General features: G+C 43.6%; 1 protein-coding gene across 1 annotated transcript in view; it reads right to left on the reverse strand.

The window, feature by feature from the left end:
- The window catches only part of NAF1 (nuclear assembly factor 1 ribonucleoprotein), a 78,884-nt gene extending 58,397 nt beyond the window's left edge, over positions 1–20,487 (reverse strand). The window contains 4 exon segments of the mRNA XM_032803052.2: positions 710–806; positions 14,270–14,411; positions 20,177–20,291; positions 20,373–20,487. Of these exon segments, the coding sequence (XP_032658943.2) occupies positions 710–806; positions 14,270–14,411; positions 20,177–20,291; positions 20,373–20,466 (448 nt within the window). The 5' untranslated portion in view covers positions 20,467–20,487.
- Between the last annotated feature and the right edge of the window lie 4,464 nt (positions 20,488–24,951).

The raw sequence follows: 24,951 nt of genomic DNA on the forward strand, positions 1-24,951 counted from the left end.
TAATGTGCTTAGTGTGGCCGCGTGCACTCAACTTTATACAGTCTGTTTTACGAAACCGGTTTATGTAAAATCGGAATAATCCCGTAGTGTAGACTTACCCTTAGACAGTGACTCGACTCAACCATCCAATAGCCACAGAGGGGCAGTCAGCACAAGTAATTCTACCCTAATTCTCAATTACTGAGGAACAATCTCCACACATTGATATATTTTGCTTTCCTCAATCAAATCTCTGTACAACTTCTCAAAAGTGAGGTACCCGAATACTTGGATGCTAATATCAAAATTCTATTCTTAAATTTATTCACCTAAATTTGGATTATTGCTGATTGTGTACTCTACGTAGCATATGACTTCTAAAAACAAACTCTGTATGTGGATAATCTAAGCACTATACCCAGACATACAGACACTCTTTTCTCAACCTGTGTATTACATAATTTAACATTCACTTTAATACAATTTTTATCTGTTCAGTAGAACAGTTTGCATTCAATGCCCTACCTTCTTTTCCTTTGCATTCTGCAAGAGCATGAAGTCAAAGGAAATGGAGGACTGCCTTATCCTTCAATTCTAGTACACCAATATGTAGCTTTTTTTCCAAGTGGTTCCAATCATCATGGAAAAAATATATATACACACATACATATACACATATATAAAAATGTATTTTCATTTAAACAAAATAAGAGAACTATATCTTGCTTACCCAACTGCTCAATAATGCTTGAAACTGTCCCAAAGGGCTTCAGCTCAACATCCTCAGGCAGAATTATTGTCAAATCTTCAACAGGGGGTGGTCCCTGCTAATATAAAAGTAATTAATTTTCAAAATATAATACTTTGTGATTAGACATTCCTCAATGGCTAGCAGAGTATGATTTTGAACATTTCACTTTTGCAGTTCAAGAAAAAAAAATATGGCTTCATTCTAGTAATAATTCATCCTAATGAATGGAATAGAAACAAAGTTGTTAAAGAGAGCTGAAACAAACATCTGGGGAATGTTATTTTACTGATTTTTTAAATACTTCCATGCCACAGCACTGCTGCATTTATATCCATTACATCTAACAGAGGATAGCCACGTTAGTCTGGATCTGTAAAAGCAGCAAAGCGTCCTGAGGCACCTTATAGGCTAACAGACGTATTGGACCATGAGCTTTCACGGGTGAATACCCACTTCGTCGGACGCATGTGACATAAGGTGCCACAGGACTCATAGCTACTTTTACATTACATCTAAGTCAGTTTTACTCAAAGAAGATAACTTGAACAGTTGAGAGAAATTTGGTTTTAAACTTCACTTTCTGACATGAACTTTTAGATGATTATATAATCATATCCATATACAACACTGGAAAATATTTCTGTAGCAGCAGACAAAAATGGTATTAAATGCAGCACAGCAGAGATTAAATATCTGATATAAAAGCATGGAGAAGAGCGTATTAAACCTAAAAATTATCGAATTATATAGGATACTAGTACTGCAATAAATTAGTAAGCCTTTAGTAGGAAGACGTCTGAGCTGTTGTCCAGCACACAATAAAACAGCCTATAAGAACATTTTAAAAATATTTTTTAGGTTCCCCTCCATCCCTGCCCCCATAAAGATACATATGTATACAGTGCCAGCTCTAGGCCTAGCAAAACAAGCAGGTGCTTGGGGTGGCAAATTACCAGGGGCAGCATAATGCTGGGGCCCCAGCTTTGACCTGAGGCAGCATCCTAGGCTGGATCCTGACCGCCCGTTGCTCTGACCGGGTGCCACCAGGGCTGTGTGGTGGGACAGGGGAAGCCAGCTCAGTGAGGAGTGTATCCCCACAGGCAGCAGCCACCCCACCTCAGGCAGGAGCTGGTAGGACAGCTCTGCCCCTGCCACAGAGCACAGGAGGTGGCGGCGGAACATGGCAGCTGGGCGGGATGCTGTTCCAGCGCCAGCTGCAGGCTTCTCCTCGGTTTGTCCCCGCTGCTGCCTCCTCCCCGCTGTGCCACCTCCTGCCTGGGGAAGGAAGGGGAGCAGCAGCCTGGGCTAAGCCGAACTCATGCCAGGGCTGAGGAGAGGATGACTGGGGCTGAGATCCAGCAGCAGCCCCAACACCCAGCGGCAGGAGAAGCGAGAGACGAGTCCTCGGGCCAGATCCGCAGCAAGGTAAGAGCCAGGCCGGGCAGGACGGTCCCCAGGACACCCGGGGAGCTTCTGCCTGCTGGAGCCCCAGAGGCTACCACATCCCTCTCCAGCCCCGCACAGCACTCTGGTGCCTGGAATGTCCTCCTGCAAACGACCGGGCAGAGAGGGGCAGCATCCGTCCAGCCAGCAAAGTGCCTCTTCCTTGGCCAAAGCCCAGCCCCGGAGCTCTCTCCATTGCATGCCTCTCAGGCTTCCAGCTGTGCGGCCTCAGCGCTAGGAAAACTCCAGACAGGGCTGGGTCCAGTGTGCGTCCCAGCTTCTCGCACCCCAATGACTAGCATCTTACCTACGGCCAAGTACAGTGGTGCGATAGGAGCGTGACGTGAAAAATATTATGTCACATCGTGTGACACGGGAACGTGTGTAAATGTGTTAACGATTACTTGTGTGCACTGTGCCACCCTATTGGCACCATTCATGCCAATTTCCGTGTCACATTGGTGCCAGTGGTTATAGGGCTAAAACGCCAGGACAAACGAAAATGACTTTCCAATGCTGCCTACATGTGTAAAATGTGTAAAAGCCACACACACAAAAAGGGGGAGAGGAGGCAATTTTTTTTTTGCTTGGGGTGGCAAAAAACCTAGAGCTGGCCCTGTATGTATATTACGTGTACTGCTTTGTACCTGTCTACAGTTATATCTATACTGCGGTCCACAGATATGACTGTAGCATATGTAGACATACCCAGCACAGTCTTGATCTAGCTAGACCAAAGCTAGCTTGAGTAACAATAACCATAAGGCTATAGCAGCACAGGCAGCAGCCACTGAATTATGTACCCATAGGTCCTCTATGGGCAGAGCTACCCTACCCAGCCACCAGTCTGCGATCACACCTCCTGAATGCAGCATAAGCATGCCCTAAGTTTCGCGGTATGTAACAAAAAGTTGAAAGACCCATCACAGTACAGCAACCACCACTACCCCCCAAACTTTTCTCTAAAACTATTAGCATACAAAACTTAAAAATACGCAGTATTAATTAGCCTCATCATCCCATTTTATTGTATTGCATTGATATTGTCAGGAAGACACCATGTGTAATTCTTCCTATACTCCTTTAAGTTTAATACAGACCTCTTCTCTTACGGTTTTAAGATAATTTATATGTTAGTTCACTCATCCTTGAATCCAATGTATTCTGGATTCTCTCGGGTAGATTCCACAGATACTCAACAGACCTCAAAGTACTAGCTTAATTTTTGTTATTTTTGCTCTCCACAAATCAGGAAACCCCAGAGTATTAAAAACCAGATATTAGTGAAGACTCCTTTATCCAGTTTCCTAAGATGGACTTGTACACTAAGATAAACAATTTTGATATCATACCTCCCCAACGCAACCAGAAATGGGCCTAAATTTACAATTTTTGTGCCGCATTTCAGACATGTTAATTATTGGAATAAATTTGCATCTGAACAGTTTTGTATAACTACAGTGCTTCTCTTGCATCAACATCATTAGAGACTTTGGTAGTTATATATAGTACCACATCCAACACTATCAGCTCCCCTATCCTGAGATATCATTTCATACCATTCTAAACTTAGAGCTAACAAAGGTTCCCATTTTCACTGAATTTTTATATTAGTAAAGACTATACTTTTAGGAGGGTTTCGGGTATACAAAATGTATTTCAGGGATAATAGAGCAAAGCCAATGATTACGTTATAGACTCTCATAAAATATGCAGGGTCTTGGTTGGGCACATACAAAAAAAGTGAGGGATCTGGAAAGCTTTACTCTTACTTTTAGTTACGCAAAAAGGTACAAAGGTTTGGAACCAGAACATATTAGCCTGATATTTAATACCAGCCTCGGATCACACATGAAAAACTGAACTGGCCAAATTAATGTGGAAAAAGAAATGATTCAGGATTGGTCTTAGACAGGATAGGGATAGAAAATTAGCCAGATTGTCTCTACTTTCAATATTTAACTATCCTTTTTATTGGTTCTCATATCCCTAAATAACTAACAAAAAAATAGCTTAATATATTCCTCAATAGCTTCTTGGAGGCATCATGTTGACAAGCTCTCTTCAGTCTTGGCAGACAAGCTCTTGATCTTGGAAAGAGTACAGTTCTTCAGGACTCAAACTCCAGCAATTTGCCATTGACAAGCTATGTTCTACAGTTTCAGGTTGCGGACTTCTAGGCCTCAATTCTCCCTCCTACCCCTACCACACTCAAACGTTTTTAGTTGGATACTAAACTCCTCAGGACAGGGACCATCTGAAGGTTACTCTGCTGCACCCAAAGTTCTTCACAATGGATCCTGAACATTCCCACTCATGGGACAATGGAACATTTCACAGCAGTGCCCATTGCAGTGCTCATGTCCTCTCCTACTCTTTTTCTTGCATTTTCTTAGAATTAAGGATAATGGTGCTCCAGCTGCCTGAGTTCCTTCCCTTGCCTCCTCAGGTCCAAAACTGTACTTAGGACTCCAGGGAAGAGAAAGGTAGGCAGGGAATGTGAATGTGCAAAGAATTTCAGGTACAGGTAACCATCATTTCTACTTTGCGGTAGCACCCTCTTCAGATTCCCAACACATGGGATAGAGTTTGGGAAGAAGTACTGTCATCTGAGAAAGTTGGAACAGAGCCCTAATTAAACAGGGACTGAAGAACCACTCTACCAAACTGAGCAACTGACCTATGCGCCAGGTCTATTGCATAGTGTTTAGTAAAAGTGCAAACAGAGTTCCACAGAGCTGCTCTATAAATTTCTACAGTAGAAATATATCTAAGGCACAAAGCCATCTTTGGCACTATGGAATATTATCTAATCCCTAATGAGAGAGTAGAGTCTAACTATCTTCAATACATGTTTTCTTTAGATGAGAGGAAACACATCTAAAATAGACTGATAGTCTGCTTCTGCTCTCAAGCAGAACCTCAGACATATGGAGTTGTGCCTGGTTGTGAACAGATTTCCAGATAACCGAAGGCAAAGCCCTCATCTATCAATGATGTCTTTAGAGACTATTCATGCAGTTCTCTTCTGACACTACCCAGCTAATCTACTACCTTGTCTTCTTTGCCAACTATGGAGTAAATGTAACGAATGCATCAGTCCCATAATCCCACAGCTTCCTTGCACAGTTGGGCGGATAAGCTTCTCTTTGCTCACACTGTACATCACTGATGTGTTGTCCAGAACAACTTGAAGTAGCTTGGCTTGCAAGTGAGGAGGAAAGACTTTAGCATCCAGCTAATTGTTTTCAATTCCAGTACACTGTGTGTATATAGCTTCTTTTCCAAATGGTTCCCATTATCATGAATTGTTAGGTTGCTGAAGTGGGATTCTCCATCCCAAACTGGGTTGCTGATGAAGCTATGGAGTTTAAAGTTACTCCTTTCAGGATGTTGTACCATGGAAGAGATAGGAGAGCTTCTCTTGGGAGCGTCAATTTCAACTTGGCAGATGTTCTGCTAGCCAATGTTGCAGAGCTCTCTTCTTGAGCTGTCCATTGGGGTTACGTATGTAGATGAGGCTATTAGGTCTGAGGAAGAACACTGCTGTCTAGTTGGAGTTCTCTTGACATCTAATTATTGCTGACTGAATTTTCAGGAAGGGTTCCTCTGTATGGAAGGCTCTTCCTGCTTGAAAAACCAGAATCACCCAATGAAGGAGAATTTTTGTGTAAGTGCTTCCCCCCCCCCCAATTTATTCTGGGTCAGTTTCTCAAAAGGTAGCACATGTGAGTCATATTCCTGGATAGACTTCTAAATAGGGGTGTACAGGGTGTCACAGTTACAGGGAAAGCTGCACTTCAGACCCCCTTTAAACCATCTTGAGAACATCCTGCAGGTGGGAGGCCTGGCTTCCTTTATCCCCTTCCCGTGCGAAAACCCATGCAGTTCAAGCACTCAGGCTGGGTCTCCCCCTTTAATAATGATGTTAACCCAACAGGACCTACTATGTTTGGCACCTATAAGCCCTTTTCCTCTGGGAGCCTGTGACAACAGCTGATTAAAATGACTCAAAAACAATCTTCAAAACTAATTATTCATTCACCCAGAGGTACATAACACCTAAAGCAAATGATTGAAACAAAAAGTCCTATAGACATAGGTTTTATGTTGTCATGTTTCCTTGAAAGCTTTTATACACACTCTTTCAGCCAGTTAGCTCCAACTCTGAGCCGGGTAAGACCCTGACTACTGAAGTTTCTGTGACTTTCTAAGGCAATGTCTACACTACCACTTACGGTGGCAAAACTTGTCGCTCAGGGGTGTGAAAAAAATAACTCACCCTTGAGCGACATAAGTTTTGCCTGCATAAGTGGTAGTGTGCACAACACAACGTAGGTGGGAGAGTTTCTTCCACCTATATAACTACCGCCCGTTCTTGAGGTGGTTTTATTATGTTGACAGGAGAGTTCTCTCCCACCAGCATAAAGCAGCTACAGGAACAATCTTACAGCAGCACTGCTGAGACACTGTAAGCTTGCTAGTGTAGACATGGCCTCGGTCTCTCTGTCACAGCCTCCCTCCAGACAGCTTCTGAATATCCACTCATTTCTTCTCTATGCCAATATCTTTAAGGCAGTTTTCCATGCTTTTTTTATTTATTTTTTTGGGGGAGGGGGGTGAGCTTCCCTTCAGAGATTCATGTCTCATGCACTCCTCTCCCCATTTCCTTCCAAAAAAATATTTTTTGCAGGGAGCCAGAGATGGGTGCCAGGGGAGAGCCAGACTGGAGGTGGGCAGGTGCTCACCATATGGTAGTTGAGGAGGCCTTCTGCTCCTTGCAGTGATCAGGCAGCTTCAGCAGCCAGGACTCAGCTTCCTGCTTGTCTCACTCCTCACTGTGGAGGGGAAACAAACAGGGTAGTGCTGAAGGGCTGGGGTCAGGAGAGGAGCAGAAGGGCTGCACCCCATGAGTACTGGCTCCCCTTCCAGACACAGCCCCCATCCTGACCCTTCAGCATAATCCCATCCACCTCCAAAGTGCAGGCTCGGTCCAGCAAGGGAAGTAGGCAACATGGTGTGTCCTGATGCCACACTCAGGAGGGGGCTCTGTCTGGCAGCAGAGTCACTACTCTCGGGGTACAACCTTCAACTACTTGCTCAGAGACCCCATCAGCCTCCTCCAGTGAGGATGCAATATGGGCAGGGAGCCTAGCCCCAGCAGCCAAGACCACCTGTTCAGAGTTCCCTCCTTCAGCTCAGGCCTATCAAGTCATCATGCCACCCTAATAACCTTGGTGAATCACCCATAGGTGTACATACCTTAAAGCAGAGGTTTTCAAACTGAGAGGTATCTGTATTCTCTTTGATCCTAGGCTCAGGCCTGGGAAAAGTGAGCCTTGCCAGCCTGACTAGAGCTAGGCAGGAGCATTCTCCACTTCATAGCCCCGCCACTGTCTCACTAATGAGCCTTGTGTGTCACGATTTCATTTTCCTGTTTGTTTCCCCCACAAAAAACCGCCTTCAATTTAACTCCTTGCAGTCAGGCAGGATAATATTAAACAGGTAAACTGAGGTGCATATATTTATAGGAGATTACACACAACTCCCTTATTCTCCACACCATGTATAGCCTATCATCTTAGATGTGCTGCCACCACTGATGGACACTTTGTAAATACTGTATATGAGAATAGTAGAGAAACCAAAGGGAAGGATCCTGTACTGCTAGTGATCTACTCCCATAAGGAAGCAAAAATATTTGCAATATGAAAGCCTCATAACAATGTGGTACACACCCTGTAAAGAGAACCCTGAATCAATTTGGGGTGGATAGGGAAGAAATTATGGATGCTTGTGTCAATAGACAGACAAACTTTCTGATGAAAGAGCTGAGCTTTCTCAGATCTAAGATGGGTCAGAGTCCTCCATCGGAAACCAGAAAGCATATGGAATAGAATCCCTTTTGAACAGTCTATATAGTTCCTACTTCCAAGAGCAAACTAAATTCTGTTCTTAGCTTTCCAAGAGTCCCTGAACAGAGGTGGAACGGATGGTGTAAAACTGTAAGGAATAACTCCTTTGTATTATTTCTAGGATCCAAAGAGGGGAAAGAAGAGAAGAAAGGAGAAAGAGATCAACAAATTAAGATTGGTTTGCAGCTCGAGCCTCACATTAAGCCTGAAATCTAAGGCCTGATGCAGAAGATAAAGATGTGGTTTGTCTGCCTTTTCAATGGGACTTGAAGCTATCTCCTCTCCGCTGCTGTTGAGCAGGAGGTTGTTGGTGCTGGTATCGATCAGGGTGGATAAAAAACAAATAATGATTTAAAAAAAAGTTTTTATTTAAATCGTATTTTTTGATAAAATACTTTGAGGAAAAAACCTATTTAAAGATAGTTTTAATTAAGATACATCATGGCTCAAAGACAGCTCATCATGGAATAGGGACTATAAATTCTAATTCTATAGTATGAGACAATATATACATGTAATATTTAAGAAAAGTTTTGTAAATGAGTTCCAATAGTACATGGAATAGGGACCCAATGTTATGGGGTTCCACTGGCTTCTGTACAGATTATTTAGATTAATCTTTCTCTCTACCCAATGGGACTCGGTGCTCAGTCTAGAAGATACCATCGGAGATGCTTAGTTTTGCAGGTCTCAAACTGTGGATGTGTCTCCCCAGAGGTAACATGCTTGTTAACAGCAAAAATGTTTTTAAATAAATATATAGAAGCGAGAAATAACATACCTCAACCCTACTGTCCCTCAGAAAATGTGTGTACACAGAGTCTATCCCTTACCTCTCTCTAAAAGTGCAAAGTTTCAAAAAGTTCAATGAATAAAAGATTGATGGGGGTGGAATAGATCTGGACAGGGAGAAGAAGCCTGGAGATAAATGTGAGAAGTAAGGGACACATGTTTGTTTTGTTAAAATATTATATGTTTGCTGTTGAAGAAAAAATCCAGAATACATAATCTTGTTGTTTTAGTTAAATAAAACAATTTAAATGTCTGGTGAGGTTCTCCTCCTAATACAGCATGGCAAGAAAATCCTCCAAATATAGTGGAGTCATTACAAGCCTCTCTGTGCAATTCTTACCAGCACTAAGTCATGACTTACAAAAGAAATGAAGAAGAATTCTCATACTGGGCTCAAACTGGGAAGTGAAATCCTCGAATGCTCATCTATATTGAAATGTTGAATTATATAAAATTCATGTTAAAATGAAAATGCTTGTGGGATGAAAACCCTGTTTGTATAGAGATACTAATATGGTTCTGTTCTCATATAAGGTACTCATTTGGTTTCATAGCCTTGCCAAGCTTGTGGTTGACTATATCATAGTGAGTAAAACATCCTTAATGTTTCAAAGTTGCTCATGGGTGTTCAGTGCTAAATAGTGTAGAAAATGGTAAATTTAACCACAACGGGCAACTAAGTACCAGCTTACAAAATAACACTCAGAAGGTACATCAGGATTATTACAGAACCAGACAGACCACTGCTTTAGCTACAGAGCCTGTCATTGTTTGACTCAATCACTCAATTTCCTTGCTTTTATGGCATGAAGTCCTAAACACAAAAAAACCCTTCAGAAGTAGAGAACATTAAAGCTAGTCCTCAGTCCTTGATACATCTCACTATACTTCAGTGTGCCCTAGGCAAGCACATTATCTTATATACACACAAGATGAGCAACAGGGCAAGGACAAGAACAGGGCAACAGGCTTAAAAATTCTTTTAAAATTCTTTTTCCGTGTTTAAGTTTATGCAGAATTTATATATATTTAATCGGCATGAATTTTGGGGAGTCCAACACAATATAAAAAAGATCATCAATAAAACCCACAGTATTATAGGATCTGCCATACTAGATCCTATTCCAAGACTATCTAGCCCAATATCCCGTCTCTGACAATGGCCAGCACCAGCTGTTTCAAAGGAAGATGCAAAAGTCATACATAGTAGGAAGGCATGGTACAATCTGCCCCAATGAAGATCTCCTAATCCTTAATAGTTTGAAGTTGGCTTAAGCTCTAAAGCATGAGCTATTTATTTCTTCCAACGTACTTTGTCTGCATTAAATATTACAACTCTGAATATCCAATATTCATATTGTCATCCAATCCCTCCAAACCGCATAAATTCTTGCCCTCAATGACACACTGCAGTACTGAGTTCCATAGTCTAAATATGCATCAAGTGAAAAAGCATTTCCCTTTTTCAGTATCCAATTTGCCACCTTTCAATTTCACCACTCATTCCCTTGTTCTTGTGTTGAGAATGGGAAAACAGAAGCTCTTGATCTACCATCTCCAGATGCTTCATTTTTTTTTTTTTTACATACTTTTATCATGTCCCTTATTTGCCTCTTTTCTAAAATAGAGGATCCTGACAAGTTCAATCATTTTCATTGCCCTTTTTTGAAGACCCTCTAATTCGGTAGTATTCTTTGACTACGTCTACACTACCCGCCGTATCGGCAGGTTACAATCGATTGCTCGGGGATCGATATATCGCGTCTCATCTAGACGCGATATATCGATCCCCGAGCGCGCTTATATCGATTCCGGAACTCCACCAACTCCAACGGAGTTGCGGAATCCACAGGGGGAGCCGCAGACATTGATCCGGCGTGGTGAGGATGGGTGAGTAATCCAATCTTAGATATTCGACTTCAGCTACGTTATTCATGTAGCTGAAGTTGTGTATCTAAGATCGATTTTCCCCCGTAGTCTAGACCAGCCCTTTGTGTGATTAGTTGACTATTACCGCACATAGCATTATAGATGAGGGCATATCATCTATTTATATAATGGCATTAAACTATTTTATAATCCTTTTATTCTTACTTCATATAAAGTCGATTACAGCTAATTACGCATCCTCATGTTATCAGAAAGAAGCCAGTTTTAAATATCTTAATTAGAATTTAGTTCTTGTCTTGAAATAGAGAGTAATAATTACAGAACTATTTAATGAGTTTGTACTATGCATGAAACCCAGGAGCAAAGAAAGGAACAATTATATTCACATCAAGATGTTTCATCTGCAGTACTTAGAACAGAACTGTAATTGCAAGCACACACCAAAATATAAAAATCCATAACAAGTTTTGTTACCAACCAGACAATTCTCATTAATATGAAGTGAGATGGTCAGCATAATCTTTAAATCCTTTGAGAGCTTAAGAAGAGCCAAGACATTTGGGAGGGCCAAAACTTACTTTTCCAAGGTTTGATAAGCTCTACAAACATTTTAAAATAATTTGTGAAACTTGCAGAATACATTCAAGTTTACAAGTCTCACGTTTGAAAGAAAGATTTAAATTAAAAACAAAACAGGGAAATCTGCATGGAACAGATGAAGAAAACCACTAACAAATACTTCCTGATTAGTGACAAATTGCTTTAGAGAGCCTTCTAATGGACCTAATTCAACTATGAACAGAAAATGTATATACACACACACACACTTTGAGTTGTGTGAACTTCTCCTATGATGATCTTATGTAGTATACTGAAATGTCTCTGAAAATTCTGAAATAAACAAGCTTGTAATTTATACTGAATGTTAATTATAAGTAGTTTATATTTCATCTAACAAGTCTGTCTATGTCTGACTCATTGTGAAGTGAAAAACCAATAAATAAGTATGAACATACTAGCTCAGACCAATGGTCCATCTAGCCCACATTCATGTCTTCTGACAGTGGCAGGTGCCAGATGCTTCAGAGAGAATGAACAAAACAGGGCAATTATTGCATGATATATCTAGTCCCACCTTTTGGAAAACAGAGGCTTAGAGACACCCAGAGCATGGGGTTGCATCCCTGACCTTCTTGAGGGACATATCCTCTATGAGCTTATCTAAATCTTTTTAAAATCCAGTTATACTTTTGGCCTTCACAACGTCTCCTATCAATGAGTTCCACAGGCTGGTTGTACATTGTCTGAAAAAGTACTTCCTTAGGTTTAAGTTCTGGTTCTTGTGTTACGTGAAAGAGTAAATAACATTTCCTTATTCACTTTCTCCACATCATTCCATTCAGGATTTTGTAGACATCTATTATATCGCCCATAGACATCTTTTCCAAGACAAAAAGTCTAAGTCTTTTAAATCTCTCCTCATATGGAGGCTGCTCCATACCTTAATAATTTTTCTTGCCATTCTCTGTAATTTTTCCTATTCTAATGCATCTTTCCTGAGATGGGGTGACCAGAACTGCATGCAGTATTCAAGCTGTGGGTGTAGCATAGATTTATATAGTGGCATAATATTTTCTGACTATCAATCCTTTTCCTAATGGTTCTTTATATTCATATATTTCTGTTAGCTCTTTAACTGCCATTGTATATTAAGTGGATGTTTTCAGAGAACTATCCACAATGACTCCAAGATCTTTCTTGAGTGCTAAACAGCTATTTTAAGCCACATCCTTTTGTATGTACAGTTGGAATTGTTTTTTCAGTGTGCATTACTTTGCACTTGTCAACACTGAATTTTATCTGTCATTTTCTTACCTAGTCACCCACTTTAGTGAGATCTCTTTGTAACTCTTCACAGACAGCTTTGAACTTAACTATCTTGAATAAATTGGTGTGGTCCACAAACTTTGTCACCTCACTGTTTACCCCTTTTTCCAGACCACTTATCAGTATGTTGAATAGCACAGATCCCAGTACAGATTCTTGGGGGACTGCACTCTTTACCTCTCTCCATTCTGAAACTGATCATTTATTCCTACCCTTTGTTTCCTACCTTTTAACCAGTTATTGATCCACAAGAGGACCTTCCCTCTTACCCTATGACTGCTTACACTGCTTAAAAGTCTTTGGTAAAGAACCTTGTCAAAGGCCTTCTCTAAGTACACAAAGTCCACTGGATCACCCTTGTCCACGTTTGCTGACCCCGTCAAAGAACTCTAATACATTGCTGAGGCATAACTTTGATTTACATTTCCCCAATACATTGTATTCATCTATGTCTCTGATAATTATGGGTTTTTTACTATAGTTTCAAGCAATCTGACAGGTACTGAAGTTAGTCTTGCCAGCCTATAATTGCCAGGAGCACCTCTGGAGCATTTTTTAAATCCACATTACATTAGCTATCCTCTAGTCATCTGGTACAGAGTCTGATTTAAGTGACAGGTTACTATAATAAATAGTTCTGCATTTGCATATGAGTTCCTTCAGAACCCTTTGTCAATACCATCTGGTCCTGGTGACTTGTTATGGTTTATTAATTTGTTCCAAAACCACCTCTCCTGACACCACAATCTGTGACAGTTCCTCAAATCTGTCACTAAAAGAGAATGGCTCAGGTATAGTAATCTCCCTCACATCCTCTACAGCAAAGACAGATGCAAAGAATTAATTTAGCTTCTCTACAACAGCCTTGCCTTTCATGAGTGTTCATCACTTTGATTGTCCAGTGGCCCTACTGATTGTTTAGCAGACTTCCTGATTTTTATGCACTTAAAAAAGTAATGTTGCTGGTTTATTTCTTTTGCTAGTTGCTCTTCGAATTCTCTTTTAACCTGCCTAATTATACTTCTACTCTTGACTTGCCAGAGTTTATGTTCGTTTCTCTTTTCCTCAGCAGGATTTCACTTCCAATTTTTAAAAGATGTCTTTTTATTTCTAATCACCTTTTTTACTCTATTTCAACATGGTAGCATTGTTTGGTCCTTTTACTGTTTTTCTTTTTTTTAATTATTTGGGGTATACATATAGTTTGAGCCTCCATTATGGTTTTTTTTTAACTTTCCATACAGTTTGCAGGCATTTCACTAGTGACCACTCTTTTTAATTTCCGTTAACTAGCCTCCTCATTTGTGTGTAGATCTCCTTTTTGTAGTTGAATCCCACTGTGGTGGATTTCATTGGTTTTTTTCTCCCTAGAGGGGTGGATCAGTTTTATTACATGATGGTTGCTATTACTGAGTGGTTCAGCTATATTCACCTGTTGGACCAGATTCTATGCACCACTTACTACTAAATCTCAAATAATCAACTAAACAGCAAGTGAGAGCCATAAACCCATTGATCATTTTATTTTAAAAAGTGATTTTACAAAAGTTGTAAATAAATATATTTAACACGATAACTGGAAAATGTTGGAAAACTTTCATAACATACTTACTTCAAGAGGCAATTCATCTTTTGTTTTAACACGGTAAGATGTGTTATCATTTCCATTTTGCTGACTATCACTTTCAACAGATCCAATTGAAAGAGAACATGAAGAAGAGGAGACAGAAGATGAACTATCCGAATCCGTATCACTGCAGAAGACAAAAACAGGAGTTATAAACATCTGTGTCTTTTTGTAAGAAAACTCCTATGCTGCAGTAAAATAAAAAAGACATAAAGATTATCCTTTAATCTATTATCCTTGAATAACTCAAATAAGGGCACAACACAAGATTAAGCCAGTTACCAGCAATGAAACAAAACAACCAACTTTCTTAGATTGTAAGCTTACTGGGTCTATGAGTGTTTACATAGTCCTGACTGAGGCCCCATTTTACTAGGCTTCCTGAACACCACTGTAATAAAAATAATAATTGTAAATAAAATACATATACACAAACACACACACACTTATTTTATGCAAAGATATTATGGTTACAAAAAAATTAAATTTATGTGGAGGTGTTTTGTGTGCCTATCGCTATGTCACCTGAGCATATGACAAAATTAAACTTATTAGTTTAAACTGTCTGCTATAGAGTACACAGCCATCATTACTGTACAACCAACAAAAACATTAACATGGAGTCTAGCCCAGACAAGCAAATACTTGCTCTAAAAGATACATTTTGCACTAAGCTCTGAAGGTAAATAATTCCTAGCCTTTACAGGTAAAGAACAAGTTTCACAGTCAATGACAACCCCTTGAAAATTGTCTCTTTTTACCCTGGAATTATGCATTTAGAGATTTAACAATTTTATCTGTCACAAGGCACGAGAGGTCTTTAAGGTAGCCAAGTCCTAAATCATTAGGCTTTATAGGTAAGAAGCAACACCTTGACTTGCACACAGAAGCAGTCAAAAGGAAGTACTTCACACAACACAGTCAACCTCTGGAACTTGTTGCCAGGGGATGTTGTGAAGGCCAAAACTGTAATAGTAAAGAATTAAATAAGTTCATGGAGGATAGGTCCATCAGTGGCTACTGGCCAGGGATGCAACACCATGCTCTGAGTGTCCCTAGCCTGTTTGCCAGAAGCTGGGAGTGTACGACACAGGATAGAACACCTGATGATTGCCTATTCTGTTTATTTCCCCTGAAGAATTTGGCATTGGCCACAGTCAGAAAACAGGATACTGGGCTAGATGGACCATTGTCCTGACCCAGTATGGAAGTTTTTGTGTTCTTGTTCCACTGAGCAGACAGGCTCCCAGGTTCTATATTAAAGTTTGTGAGCCATCTTCAAAGATAGCCCTGAATTCACTGCAGTACTCTGTCCTGCAGGTTGGAAAGGTATGTCTGAACATGGCAAGGTCTGCTACTAGGGAGAGCAATCAACTATAACCAGCAATTGTCCAAATTACTTCTCCCCACAAACTACCTTTTCCAACTTCCGCGCAGCCAACTCTCTCAAAGCCCAGTTTCATTGCATTCTCAAAATCTACCCTCTAGATCCAATAGAAGAGACAGAGCAAAGTATCAGCAGAAAACTATGGTACTACATCTTAGGACTCTCTGCAATTTCCCAACCATATACTCAGGGGTGGCTCTAGACATTTCGCCGCCCCTAGCACGGCGGCATGCCGCGGGGAGCCCTCTGCCGGTCCCGTGGACCTCCCGCAGGCGTGCCTGTGGAGGGTTCGCTGGTCCCGCAGCTTCGGTGGAGCCGCGGGACCAGCGGACTCTCCGTAGGCATGCCGCCAAAGGCTCCCTGCCTGCCTGCCGCCCTCCCAGCAACTGGCAGAGCGCCCCCAGCAGCATGCCACCCCAAGCACGCACTTGGCGTGCTGGGGCCTGGAGCCACCCTTGCATATACTAAAAGGAGAGTAACAAAATGGAATCTCTAGGAAGTTATTATAGAGCCTTAAAGGAGGATTAGCAATATCAATCCCTCAAGTTTCTTCAAAAAGGAAAGAAAAAAGCCACTGCAGAACCAACCTAATTCAAACATATCAGCAACACCTCAGTCAAGAGTAACAAAAGATATGATAAAGCTCAACTAAGGCCCAGACTGTATCTAATAAATACATCGACCTACCTTCATCAGTGAAGGTCATGAAAATATTCACACCCTGCACAATGTAGTTAGGTCCCCCCACTATAGAAACAGCTAGGTCAAAAAAGAATTCTTCCATTGGTCTAGCTACTGCCTCTTCGGGGAGTTAATTTATGATAGAGATGGAAAAATCCCTTCCATCACACTTCAGCACCATAGCTGCATCTTTGCTGCTGGGGAACATGTACAGGGTGACCAAACTTCCCATTTTTAAAGGGACAGTCATGTATTTAAGCCCTCTTGCAGGTGTCCCGACTTTTTCTTAGAAATGAGCAAACTGTCCCATATTTTCTGTCTCTCTTCCCCTCAATAATGGCGGGTCCTGCTACTGGCCGAATCCCTGCTCGCCAGCCAGACGCCCACTCACCAGCGATGAGGGGGAAGGGAAGAGGGGGTTCCAGTGGCAGAGGATGGGTGTGGGTGTGCAAGGCTGGTGGCAGGGCAAAGCTGCAGCACATAGGGGCAGACACTTCCCCTGTTGGTCCGTCAGCACAGCCCCCGCTGCATGCCAGCAGAGCCTAGTCCCACTTGCTGTGTGCTGTGAGCTGCGGTGGCTGGTGAGTTCAGGCAGGCTCCAGGTGGCTGACAGTTACATGTCGCCTCTGCTGCTCACTCACAGACCTTTTAAATGCTGCCCCTCTTGCTGTCCTCTCCCTTCTTTACTCTTTCACACACCCCTCCAAGGCCTGCTGTTTCTCCATATCCTTCCCGCGGGGTGCATCCTGCTTCCAGAGGTGTGCGGAGAACCAGCCCCTGGTCTGAGCGCTTAGCTCACCAACAGCCTTGCCAGCGGGCTTCTTCCTTCCCCTCTGCGTCTGGCTGGGCTGCCACCCCAGGAAAACCCAAGACCCTGTAGGCCAGGGCACTGGCCAGGAGGAGCCAAGCCCTGCATGTGCTAACGCGCTGCACAGCACTGGCATAGGGTAGACTCTCCACACCTCAGCTAAGCTCTGGAGTGGTGGGGGGGGAAGCAATTTCCAGCCTGTTTGCACCCCGACCCTGCAGGCTCCACAGCACCCTCTTCACCTGTCCTCCTCCCCAGGTCCTGCCCCAGGGAGCGTGGGGCTGCTCTATCCCATAGGCACCCTCCTATGCTGAGCCATATCTCTGGCTGGGATTCCTTGGGCCCTAGTGCACAATGCATCCCTAGGGCTTAACCCCTTCCTGCCTGTGCTGTAGCCAGGGGACAGGAAGCGGATGGGTTATGTCAGTGGCCAGCAGCAACCTGGAGGTGTTAGCTGCCTTTCGACACTGTGCAGGCAGGAAGGGACAGAAGCTGCTTCCAGCCACATGGGTGGGGACGGAAGAGATGAGCTCTGCAAAGACAGAGACCAGATCATCCCTTCCCCTCCTCCTCCTGCCCTGCGGCTGGAAGCAGCTTCCATCTGTTCCCTCCCAGTGCCAAAGGCTGCTGCTGGCCACATTCTGGTGGGAACCCTGGCAGAAATTGAGGGTGGGGGGGAAGCATGTAACCACACACATATATATATATAGCCTCAGGAAGATGTGGTGCCAGGTACCAGGTGAGGAGGGTCTGTCCCAGGGGCCCAGCAAGGCATGGAGGGTGGAGAGCTCCAGGCAGGGAAGGTCAGGTCAGTCAACCCCCACCCCCCCACATCTGTTTAAGAGAGCTGTACCAGAGGGAGAGGGAGAGAGAGAGAGACCACTCCCTGTGTGAACCCTAAAGCCTTAAAGATAAGGTAAATAAAAATAATTCAGCCATTTTAACAGGGGGCTCAGTCACCTTGACATCAGTTTGAACGTTTGTACCGCATAATTATGATTGACTGCCGTTGAACTCACTTGAATAAGAGTAATTTTACCCGGTGTCCTGTATTCAGCATAGGGAAATATGGTCACCCTACACATTAATGTAAACATAACCAAACGATACTAAAGCTCTTTATGCCATACCCAATACCTGACACCAGAGACACAAGCTTGGAAGTCAGAGGAATCCAGATGAAGCCACACCTGCAATGCAAGGGCCTTCTCTGTCTCCCTTGCCCCACCTCATCCCCAAGGATAGATTCAAGACATACACGTTGTCAAGTTTTTTGGTGTCAAGAAATGACTTCTTGAGCAAAACCTGACTCACCACTTACTTAAGGTATTTTTCTTTTAATAACGGACCCTCAACTTCTGCATTAATCTTTACCAGACATAATCAAATGTAAGTTTTTATATCACACTCATTGCCATGATATCTGAGCATCTTCCAGTATTGCATTAAGAAACATAATTACACATCTGTCACTGGTCTCTCATCCTCACCCCAGAGGGAAAAGAATGTGTTGAGGAATGTCTTGTTTTGGTAGTTTTTTTTGTTTTGTTTCGTTTCGTTTTTTAAATAATATACCTTTAAGACTATACCTGTTATGTGTTTATATTAGAAAAGGCAAGTCAAAGAAATGGGCCTTGCACTTCAAATACAAAGTGACGAGGGCTGTGATGGTCCTTCATCTGAGGGAAGGGAACTCATTCCAGTGTCTTGGACCATCCCCTGAGAATCACTTCTGTGAGGGACACAGGACTTTTATTCTTGTTGTTGACAGTTCCATATGCAAGAGGAGAAAGTAACTGTTGACCACAGTCTTTGTCTCAGGCTTTTAGGTGGACCCATATAGTGCTCTAAAGATAATGACTGAGACCTTGACTCAAAATTACATGGGAAGTAACTGCAGAGAGCAGAGAGCTATGATGAGGTCTGCTGTGATGCTGAGGATATGCACTGCAACGTTTTGTTCTACATAGTGTTTCCTAGAATGCCAAAGGTTTCATGCCCAGGTATATTGCATTGCTGTAGTCCAGCCAAGAGGTGACAAAGGCATGAACAACTGAGGCCAAGTCTTTGTACACCAGGATGGGATGGAGAGATAGAAACATTAGTGATGACTGTACCCAAGTTTGAATCTTGCAGTTAGTAAATTGCAGCTCCTCAAGCATGCTCAGGACCCTGGTATACAAAACCAACAGGATAGCATGTTTATCTCCTGATAGTGACGCTATAGAAGGATTCAAGTCAGTCTGATCTGACTTAGCCACAAAGTAGATGGAAGATTCTTCTCATCAACTGTACTACATTTCTGCTCACATCTGTACTTACAAAGCAAGTCTGTTCTCACTTATCTTTCAGACCCCAAAGAACAGTTCTGCAAGCCTGGACTAGATACATTTTTACCCTTCACTATAGCTTCAGCACAGCTATGTAAGTTAGAAGTCCCCTAAATCAACTCTTTCAAATTTGTTCGCCATGATCCACGAATACTAGGGCAAAAGAAACTAGTACAGTGGTTGAGGGCCTATTGTTAAAATTATGACCCCCCATCCACACCTCCACCCCACAAAAAGTAGAGATTGGGGTTTGGCTTAAAACGACAATTGATACCAATAATCTTGACAGTTAACAACCTGCCTTGAATTGTAGGTTGATTGAATTTTCACATTTTCGGCAAGTAATGCTTAGTTCTCTTCCCTTTCCATAGGGAAGGCAACACCTGTGAGGACAACGCACAAGAGTACACCCAGAGGGCTGCTGAGGGACAAAGCCAGTATAACCATAATCACTGAAATACACATGAATGGGGCAATGGTGTTTTCCTGATGGTGGAGACTGGCAGGCCCAGGGCTCTGCTGGTCAGCGCTTCCCCAAGCCGCACAAGGGTGAAACTGACAAACCCTCCGCTCAGTTTCGCGACTGTTCCTGCCAAACCCGAAAGTGACCGGCGCTGTGAACGCTACCAGCGGCCGGCACAGGGACGAGGAGCAGGGAGTGGAGGGAACAAGACTGGACTACGCACCTGTCCGAGTCGGCACTGCTCTCCCCGCGCTGCTCCTCCTGCGGGCCTTGGGCGCCGGGGGCTCCTCCAGCCGCAGACGCCGAGGCTTGGCCCGGCTCCTCGCCGCCCGCGGGCTGCTCTTGTCCCGGCTCCTCGCCGCCCGCGGGCTCTTCCGGCCCCGGTTCCCCGCCGCCCGCGGGCTCCTCCGGCCCCGGCTCCTCCTGCCCCGGCTGCGGCCCCGCCGTGCTGGGACTCCCTGGAGCCCGCCCGTTATCAAACTTCAGCGTCCCCAGCTGTTCGACCACCTCCATCTCCACGCGCCCGCTGCAACACCGCGCTTCTCAGCCCCGCCCCCTCCCACCGCTCCTTCCGACTTCCTCTACACGTGCGCAAGGGGCTGGAACGACTCCCCTGGCAGCGTCGGCGGCGTCAGTGCGCATGTTCGTCCCGTCCGCGGGCGGGCTCGCCTTCCAATTCGCCCGGCCTTATTGTTTTCTGTGTGCGCATGTGCAAAAAAATAGAGCGCGCGGGTCCGTAACAAGCTGCTCCGTGAGGAGCGACCGTTCTTCGTTTTCTTCCTCCCAGTCTCCTGGGCGCTTGTGGCAGGCAGTGGCGGCGGCAGCGGTAGCGGCCCGAGTAGAGATAGGGCTTTGAAGTGGGCCCACATAGTCTCCGCCGTGCTTTGGGAGCGGAGAGTGACGTGCGTAAAAGGAGCACGCTCGACCCCCTCGCACTGCGCTGTCGGGTGGGTGCAGAGCCATGGCACAGCAGCTCGGGTAACCAGATGTCCCGATTCTATGGGGACAGTCCCAATATTGGGAGCTTTTCTTACAGAGGGTCCCCCTGTCCCGATTTTTTACGCTTGGTGTCTGGTCAGCCTACACAGCATGAGGGGAGTGGGTGTGTACGTGCCCAACCTGTGCTATGGCCCTCTACCCACCCTACAGTCAGTGCAGTATTGACAGGGTTGAGTGTAGGTCAGCTTACAGGCAGTGCTAGGCCTCCAGGGCCATGGCCACACTGCATTGCTCTCCTTTGCTACCTGTTTCTTACCCAAAGAAGGTATAAAGGTCCTTGAGCCCATAGCCAAAGCTGCAAGTACACGTACAAGTACAGCCCAATATGCCATTGGCCTTCTTGGCAACAAGGGCACACTGCTGACTCATATCCAGCTTCTTGTCCACTGTAATCCCCAGGTCCTTTTCTGCAGAATTCCTGCTTCACCAGTTAGTCCCCAGCCTATAGCGGTGCATGGGATTCTTCCATCCTACATGCAGGACTCTGTACTTGTCTTGTTGAACGTCATCAGATTTCTTTTGTTCCAATCCTCCAATATGTCTAGATCTGCGCTGTGACCACTTGCTGTGCAAGTCTTGTCCTTTGCATTCACAGATAATCCAAACATCCTGGCCAAATTGGCATCTAGCTGTTTCTGGCGGCATCGCCAATGAGCTTTCAGATGCCTAAAGGTATACTGCACCACCTTTCTGCAGCTACTCTATCTGTGGTTGAATTCCCTTTTCTTTGCATCATCAATATTGGAGTATAGCTTCATTAGCCACAGTAGGAGCAGGGTTGCCCAAAATAAAGGTCAGCACAGAAGCACCATACGCAACAGTTTTTCTGAGGGAAAAAAGTCCCTTACTGCCTCTGTGATACAGTCCCAACTCTTTGAGCACCCTGGCATCATGGACTTTTCCCACGGGTCCAATCTTAGCATTCATAAACTGACCCCTGTGGTCTACTTGGAGAACAAGTGAATAGGTACTGTCAGTTAGGTATTCACTGGCCTCTTTCGGTGGGAAAAGACAGGATGTGTGTTCCGACAATGGTCCCAGCGCAGTTCGGCAATTCCATCCTCTGAAATTGTGCTATTATTTCAGGGATACTGGTGATAGCAGCCACCTATTGGAAGATCACCTATTAGTGATGAGTCAACAGTGTAACACTCTTGCAAAAAAAAAGCGAACATCATTCTGGCATATATTAGCAGGAGTGTTGTAAGCAAGATATGAGAAGTAATTCTTTTGCTCTACTCTGCACTGAGTAGGCCTCAACTAGAATATTGTGTCCAGTTCTGGGCAGGAAAGATAGGGATAAATTGGAGAAAGTCCAGAGAAGAGCAACAAAAATGATTAAAGGTCAAGAAAACATGACCTATGAGGGAAGATTGACAAAATTGGGTTTGTTTAATCTGGAAAAGAGTAGATTGAGAGGGGACACAATAGTTTTCAAGTACATAAAAGGTTGTTACAAGGAGGAGAGAGAAAAATTGTTCTTCTTAACCTCTGAGGATAGGACAAGAAGCAATGGGCTTAAATTGCAGCAAAGGAGGTTTAGGTTGGACATTAGGAAAAACTTCCTAGCTGTCAGGCTGGTTAAGCACTGGAATAAATTGCCTAGGAAGGTTGTGGAATCTCCATCACAGGAGATTTTTAAGAACAGATTAGACAAACACCTAGCATGGATGGTTTAGATGATACTTAGTACTGCCATGTGTGCAGGGAACTGGACTAGATGATCTCTTGAAGTCCATTCCAGTCCTATGATTCTATGATAGCCTTGTACACTTCTACAGCCACTGTCCCTACGGTTGACTTTCCCAACACCAAACTGTTTTGAACTGACTGGTAGCTGTTAGGTGCTGCAAGCTTCCAAACAGTGATGACCACACATTTCTGGCACTGGAGGTTTGATGCAAGCTCCTCGCCCAACTCTAGAAAGGTATGCTTCTTCATCCTGATGTTCTGCAGCCACTGGTTGGCATCCCAGGTTTTCTAGACAAGGTAGTCCCCCCACACCATTCTAGGCATCCGGGACCCAAAGAGACAGTCCACCCGTGGATTCCAATTCCAGCATTCAAGCTAGCTTTTCCATAGGATGCCATTGAACTTTCATTTTTCAACTGGGACCGCTGTCTTCAGCAACTCAAAATTCTCTAGAACAAATGCTTCCAGCGTCCGGTACTGGACCTCTGGAACATTTGTCTCACAAGCCGTAGCAGAAACAAATCCTCACACTCCATATTTCCAAAGTAGTTTGGAAGAAGGGTGAGATAAGCAGAAGCTGCTGTCACCAAAATGTGTGAAAACATCTTAGGGTACCTGCAACATGCAGCAAGGCTGTTCCCAGAGTGTCTCCTATGATGCAAAGGATTCTGCGATACAACCCCGGAATTCATAATTCTACTATTGCCTGCTGCAAAGGATGCAGGTACGTGTCCATGCATAGCATATACCCATGCCTGGAAAGGCATATATGGACACATTGAATAAGTATGAAGTGCCCCTCTAGCAGGGCACTCATATGTACCTGTGTCCACTTGCAAGTGTAGATGTACCCTTAGAAGCCATGTGACTTGTGATTTGTTTAAGAACATAAGAACGGCCATACTGGCTCAGACCAAAGGTCCATCTAGCCGAGTATCCTGTCTTCCGACAGTGGCCAATGCTAGGTGCCCCAGAGGGAATGAACAGAACATGTAATCATCAAGTGATCCATCCCCTGTCGCCCATTTTCAGCTTCTGGCAAACAGAGGCTAGTGATACCATCCCTACCCATCCTGACTAATAACCATTGATGAATCTATCCTTCCTGAATTTATCTAGTTCTTTTTTGAGCCCTGTTGTAGTCTTGACCTTCACAACATCCTCTGGCAAGGAGTTCCTTTTGTTTGTTTTAAACCTCCTGCCTATTAATTTCATTTGGTGACCCCTAGTTCTTGTGTTATGAGAAGGAGTAAATAACACTTCCTTATTTACTTTCTCCACACTAGTCATGATTTTATAGACCTCTATCATATCTTCACTTAGTCTTCTCTTTTCCAAGCTGAAAAGTCCCAGTCTTATTAATCTCTCCTCATACGGAAGCCGTTCCATACCCTTAATAATTTTTGTTGTCCTAAGTGATTACATGGAACTACAGTTAGTTTGCAGACAGGGACCTAACTATGTGCTGAAGCCATAGAGGCAGCAGAAGCTGCCTGTGAATGGAGGGCAGAGGCCTCTGCATGGGAAGCAGTGGAGTCAGGGACAGGAGTGGAAGTGGGATGGGTGCTCTTTGGAGGAGTGAGGTAAGCGACTGAGACTCAGCAAGGAGAGTTTCTACCTGCGCCCCAGTCTGATCTCAGGTGCCCCGGTGGCCACTCCAGACCCTTCAGCTTTCACTCTCACTTCCACCCCTAACATATATGTGCAGTTTACAGGGAATGATGCACAGGAGTAGAAACATAGATCAGCCCCTGCAATATTTCCATTGCAGAGGTGCTAGCCCTCACCATCCATCCCACCCCTGTTCCACCATCCCATCAAACTGTGCCCACTATAATTAGTAGGAATATGCTTTGGATTTATTGTTAATTTGAATTACTGTCATACATCTAGGTGCCCCAATCATGGATCTGGACTCCATTGTGCTAGGTGCTATATAGACACAGAACAAAGTTTCTATCCCAAAGGGTAGGGCCCAGTCTCACAAAGCACAGAGCATCTTTCACAACTATGATGCCCAACAGCTTGAGTAGATTACAGAGTCAGGTATAGCCTCTGAAAAGGAGAAGTATTGAACAAGATGACAATGTAGGTAGAAAGTTAAGAAACGCTTGTGCTATTTTATTAAAGATTGTAATTTGTTATTGGCCTGGTTTAGTACTTTACAGGATTGGGCCCTATATTAAAATAGGGCATTATTGCCACATGAATGAAGAAAAACACTGCAATATTGTTAATCTATTGGGCAAAAGTACAGTCAATGTTTATATTCAATTAGTTATTACCATCTCTAATTTGCTCTACCAA

The sequence above is a fragment of the Chelonoidis abingdonii genome, chromosome 5 (assembly GCF_003597395.2).
Source record: "Chelonoidis abingdonii isolate Lonesome George chromosome 5, CheloAbing_2.0, whole genome shotgun sequence".
NCBI lineage: Eukaryota > Metazoa > Chordata > Testudines > Testudinidae > Chelonoidis > Chelonoidis abingdonii.